The sequence below is a fragment of the Montipora foliosa genome, chromosome 2, assembly GCF_036669935.1.
Source record: "Montipora foliosa isolate CH-2021 chromosome 2, ASM3666993v2, whole genome shotgun sequence".
NCBI lineage: Eukaryota > Metazoa > Cnidaria > Anthozoa > Scleractinia > Acroporidae > Montipora > Montipora foliosa.
The window spans coordinates 26,803,277-26,809,003 of NC_090870.1; the positions used below are offsets into that span (position 1 = coordinate 26,803,277).

Here is a 5,727-nt window from a genome sequence, read left to right on the forward strand (position 1 = left end):
TTATTTTATTTTCCTGACAAAATTGTTCTAATTTTTTCCCTCGAGTGCAAAAATAACTCAACGATACTTGCCCACATATGGAAGTACACGCTCCAAATTCCCGGATAACAACAACAAAGGCGCGCAATGTAAAGTGGGTGAGTTCTGAACGTTTGGACCCCTCGACCAACCGATAATCGATGACCGCTAACCTATAACTGTATGACCATATAGGGTCATAGGGTTGTCATACGGTATATGAGCTGATAACCAAGATTGACTGAACCAATCAGAAGGATAGAAATGCAAAATTCAATTAGACTTTCCAAAGCATATTTTATTGAAAAAATATTTCAGGTTATGCAGGCTACCTATGTTCAAGAGGCAATAGGAAGTTATTTACAAAACTCTGAGGCGAGTAATCACAAATGAAGGAGAACAAGAGTACTGTAATCACGCAACCTAAATTTAAGGGAAACAGAACGTCACTATTGCAACGTCAAAGATCGCAATGTGAGGTTGAAAGCAATAAAAACTAACAATGAACTAAGGACTGATGCATGTGATCTTAAATTTAACATACAAATGAACTGCGTTTTTTGTTAAACTCACTGTCGGGAAGAGATCAAGATTCGCGTTTGATTTCACGAAACGGCAAACATCAGGCTATTGCTAGTCATGAAACCATGAAAGTCCTCTCATTTACCTTATTTTATTTTATCCTTAATCTATAAATGTAACTCAAAGAGAGATCAGTTTTAATCAAATGGGTTTCGATGAGTTTGGCAAACAGCCTGCATTTACCGTTGATGCAAAATCTATCAAATGAAGACGAAAAAAATTTCTCGGGCAATCAGGTAGAGGCCAAATAAAACCGTCAATGAAAGTTCCGCGTATATATACAGCAGAAAAACCAGAAAATGATTCGTCATTTTTGAGACAGTGACTTGCTTTCAAATTGAAGAGATTTTTGGTCCAAGACTTCCTCCCGCTCACTAGTTCTTTAATAACATGGCTGACAAATTGCTCCTTAATTTTGGCGCGAAATTTCAGCGTTAATTTGTAATTTCACATGTTAAATTATAATGTTGCCATGGCAACTTTTCCTACTGTGCCAAAATGGCGTCTTATGAACGCAATTTGTCACCCATGATATTAATAGCTAATCAAATGGTGTATTCGTGAAATTAGGGAATAACTTCACTTGCGTTTTGTCCAAAATCAAATAATTTCCCACGCCTTGAAAATTATTCCCTAATTTCACTCGTCACCATTTGATTCCCCGTACTAATAACATTTCTAAAGTTCTGGTTTTGTTTAATGACAAGCCATGATACGAACTGACTTCTACTAATTGACCACTTATTCAAAAATGGCTTAGTGAAACTATGTTGTCGACAGAAGAATGAGTGCTTTAATAAACATGGTCCAGTTATTCAAAACAGAGGCCCGCTTATCATAGGTTCTGTAATCTTTCTGGGCCCGCACGCCTCTTGTAAAACTACCACCTGCTTATTCTAGAAAAAAAACACTGTAATTTTAAAGTGTTTTGATGAGAAGAAAAAGTTAAATGCTTTAAGATGCATTACTCTTGAAGATACAGCGGCACTTAAAACACACAAGCCAACAAGGACTTTCGAAAATCTTCGAGACTGAACGCACGCGAGGAGTGTTGGGAGAGTTGATTAAAGACATGGAAGGAAGACTTAACTCCACAATTTTTCGTTGAGTTTAGGTGCAAAAATTTAAGTTGGAATCTTGATTCATAAAATATCAAAGTCGTTGAGCGACCGGTCTGTCGCCATATTTATTCTTCCGTCCGTAATAAGGGCATCCCCGTTGAGTAGAGTTTGCCACGGTTTTCATGGTGCTAGAATCTTCCTGTTTCTCAGCTAAGCTAGCAAGATTCCAGCACTGAAAAGTTCTAAACGCTTGAGCCAGAAGCGGCTTTTTTTAAATTAAAAGACTGCATTAGGAGAACATCAGGTCTGATGCCAGAGAGATTCATTTATTCTGGCTTCTTCCATGTAAATAATCACTTAAAGCTAAATTGGATGAATTTGAGCATTTTCTGCAAATGTCAATTGTTTTTCAAGCCCTGCGACTTGTAACTGTTGGTCAAAACGCGGTCACCCCTTTCCAATAAAAATCCAACAAATAAGACACCCGAGAGACCAACGTCCTTTGTCAAAGATGGGCTTCTGGACTCGCACTCTCTCGGTATCGCACTGATTGGATCTTGAAAGAAAAGGGTGATTGTAGTAGTTTGGAATTGAAGAAACATTTCGCGTTATTTAGACTCCATCACTATCTGAATCACTGTAAAAGTCCGACAACGTGACCCTGCTGAACTTGTACCTCTGTCTGTCGAAGCAATTCATGTAAGACAGCCAGCCCCGAGTTGTCCCCACTGACAAATCGTCTTTGCTACTATGGAAGCCTTTCATTTGCCGATTCCTGTCCCGGTGGAAGGCGCGTATGCGAAGTACGATGCTAATCAGAAGGAGGAATACGATAGGAACAGCTAAAATTGACAAAATAACGAGAGCGGGAATAACCCCCTTGGTGTCATTTTCGCTCTCATCACTGCCTAAGGAATCTTTCTTTGGTCCGTTTTTACTGGAGCCCGTTGGGGTCGCCTCTGGGTTGGAATTGGCTCTTTGAGTAATATTGATCCATTCAACTAAAGGCCGAGGCGTGTAGCTCTGAGATTTAGCTTTCTGTCCACCAGTGGTACTGTCATCTTTCTTACTGGAATCTTGGTGATCTGAATGACGCCCACTTGACATTTCCGTTGTAGTATTAGCAACTGTTTCCACTTTGCTGTTCGAATTATGCTGATCCGACTTAGAACTAGACTTTCCTCCACCTCCACCTTTTTGTGAAGTACCGAAGTTATTATCTACTGTCTTTATGGAAGGCTTTTCTCCGTCTTCAGCCTGTTGTGAACTTTCTTTCTTATCGTTTGGCCTGGTGGAATCTTGATGATCCAGTGGGATCAATTTTGCCTTTTCAACCAGTTCTATACGATTTTTATCACCATGCTTTGATGCTTTGGTGTGCACATTACTTGATTTACCGACTTGTTTAGGATTCAAACCACTCCCCCCCAAAACATCCAGCAGCTCCTTTGTAATACTTGGAACAGTTGATCTAAGTTTCCATATTCTGTTTGGACCGATCTCTACAACATACACTTCAGTGCCATCACCAGACGACGTTAAGGCGTGAGGTTGGGAAAAAGCCTGATAACAAGATACTGACGTTAACAAAAAGTCAAGACATCACAACGGAAAGGTTGCCTATATAACTGTATTGCTATATGTGCAACTGCATTGGTCAAAGTTACTGAGAATGCATTTCTATTTCACTATACGAGCAATGTTTAGATGTTGCGTGGCATAGTTTGTTTAACTGGATACTTTGGTAAACATGCATTTCTGGCTGTAAAAGGTCAAGTAAGCCTTCAATGGTCATATGTGTACATAATGGATGAAAACACCACAAAACCTGAAGAAATGTTTCCTAAACTTTTCGAAAGCTGGGGCTATTAACAGTGAACGTGTCCCTGTAACACCTCTTCTCAAGAAGACCTTATGTTGATTAACACGAATTCTAACCGTAACCCAACAACGCTGTCGAGTGTTACAACATTGATGACATTACCTGTCCATCACTTGAGGGCCATGTTTGCAGAAGTGTTTTATCTCCAACTCTAATTGTAAACCCTTGAACAGGCGCCTCCTTCGTTTGATCCATAGTGTTTGCGGGTCCATTGACGACATACAGGACTCCACCCTCTGAGAAAGAAAGCAACGGAGGAGGTAATGTGACATCTTCACTGGTCATTCTAACCCCCCATCCCCCCCCCCCCCACCCCCAATACTAATTGGATGAATTGGCATCACCTGTCCTCTTCAACCCCTCCCTTAACAGGTTGCGTGACGCACACTTTGGGGATAAACAAGATCGGTCATAACGACTTACAGTACATCAGGGTAAACTAAATTGGTTTTCCGAAGTGCAGAAATTTATCTCAAGAACGGCGTGGTTGAAAGAAACTACCAAAAGTCTTTCCACCTTTAAATCCTTGGACCACTTTTATTCCTAGTTTATTGCCGGTTTTCACTGTCACACCATCATCAAAACCATTCAACAAATAAAGTCAAAAATCAAAGAGATAAAAGAAGATGAATTTTCAAATAGTCTCGCAAAGGTTCAGGTCTGTGCGATTTTTCGTGCGAGAGATATTCGAAGAATTGTCTACTCAAAGTTATAAGGATTTGTATGGAGACGCCATGTTTGTGTCCCTCTCAGGGACACAAATATGGCGGCAGGAAGCTAACAAAAACATGTCTTCGAGTTTTGCTATAAAAAGCCAGTAGTCGTCTTCTGAGGGCTCATAAACATCTATATGAGTACTTATTCCCATACAAGGACTGTTCAGATTGCAAAATCTCAGCGGATAAGTCACATTTTCAACCTACGTGATAGCATTCTCGACCGCAATTTTAATATCGTGTCACGCAAAAGCTTAGAAATTCAACCTTGCCTTGCCACGAGACGAAAAACCCTATCAAACTGAAAATTTGTGAAAAGACAAGTCTTCAGCTATTCTAATAACTAACTAAACTAAAATCTCAAAAGGATTGATAATTCCTTATTTTTTAGTTTTGATGACGTCACGTGAAAACCAAGAATATCAACGATCTGCCAAATAGCCTTAGGTTGACCTTCCCAGGGAAGTTTGCTGACGATACTAACATAACCTTTGCTGCCAGCACATTTGGCTGATCTTGAGAATGGCTTAAATTTAGAGTTAACTGAGAAGTCTATGGCTCATTTCCAACAAACTGAGTTTGAATGTTACGAAGACCGAATTTATGCTTATCGGGTCAAAAAAACGTTTACATGCATTCCCTGACGATGTGATAAACATTGAGATTGACGCTAAATTAATCACGAAAGTTAAAGACGCTATCACTAGGCGTGATAATTGACTAACACCTCTCGTGGTCTAATCATATAGAGCGTTTTCACATGACGTCACCGCAGCCAACGGCCATGTTCCAAAACAAAGAAACGGCGGCCATGTTGGTGTTCCAAACTAATCCTCTGGGAATTGAACTCTATTTTTATGCATATAGTTTCTTTTATTTCATCAAATTAGCATTTATTTTGTCACGAGAGTGAAACGCTCTATAGGTGAACAACAATATTTTGGAGTGGTTGCTAGCATGGACGTGTCAATGTTATCGCCGTCAACGTTTTTGTGACGTGAGCTTTCAATCATAATGACACAGCGGCTTTCAACCACGATCGCCACGCTTAGCGATTTTAGTCGAGTTAAACTAGAAAATCTCTTTTTACCAACGAGACCAATCGAGTCTTGCAAAAGGATATTTCCTAGCGCTTTGGCCAGATTGCAGGATAACCGTGCTGTTTGCACACGCTGCGATTGGCCAGAGGACTAGCGAGCTTAAGAAGGCCAACCGGAAGTCTAAATCGCCGCCCCGAAGATTCTTCTGTTGTTTGCAGGGGCTCCCTCGCGTGGATTCTCGCACACGTATTAAGCTCGATCTGATGAACAGCCTGTTTTTGTCACATGCTTAGTTTTCTAGCTTGGAACTATACGGAAACACAGGCTAAGCGACTGTCGAAAGCATTTCAATAATCCGAGATTACTACTAGTTATATTGTTGGCGATCGACGACAAGTTCCTTTCACTCGTGTATGCTGATAAACGCT

The 5,727-nt window shown here is 40.4% G+C and overlaps 1 protein-coding gene across 1 annotated transcript in view; it reads right to left on the reverse strand.

The window, feature by feature from the left end:
• Positions 1-295: 295 nt before the first annotated feature.
• The window catches only part of LOC137992760 (peptidyl-glycine alpha-amidating monooxygenase B-like), a 33,191-nt gene continuing 27,759 nt past the window's right edge, over positions 296-5,727 (reverse strand). Inside the window, exons 18-19 of the mRNA XM_068838266.1 lie at positions 3,646-3,779; positions 296-3,224 (exon numbers count right to left, since the gene is read on the reverse strand). Of these exons, the coding sequence (XP_068694367.1) occupies positions 2,274-3,224; positions 3,646-3,779 (1,085 nt within the window). The 3' untranslated portion in view covers positions 296-2,273. The remainder of the gene's footprint in view (positions 3,225-3,645; positions 3,780-5,727) is intronic.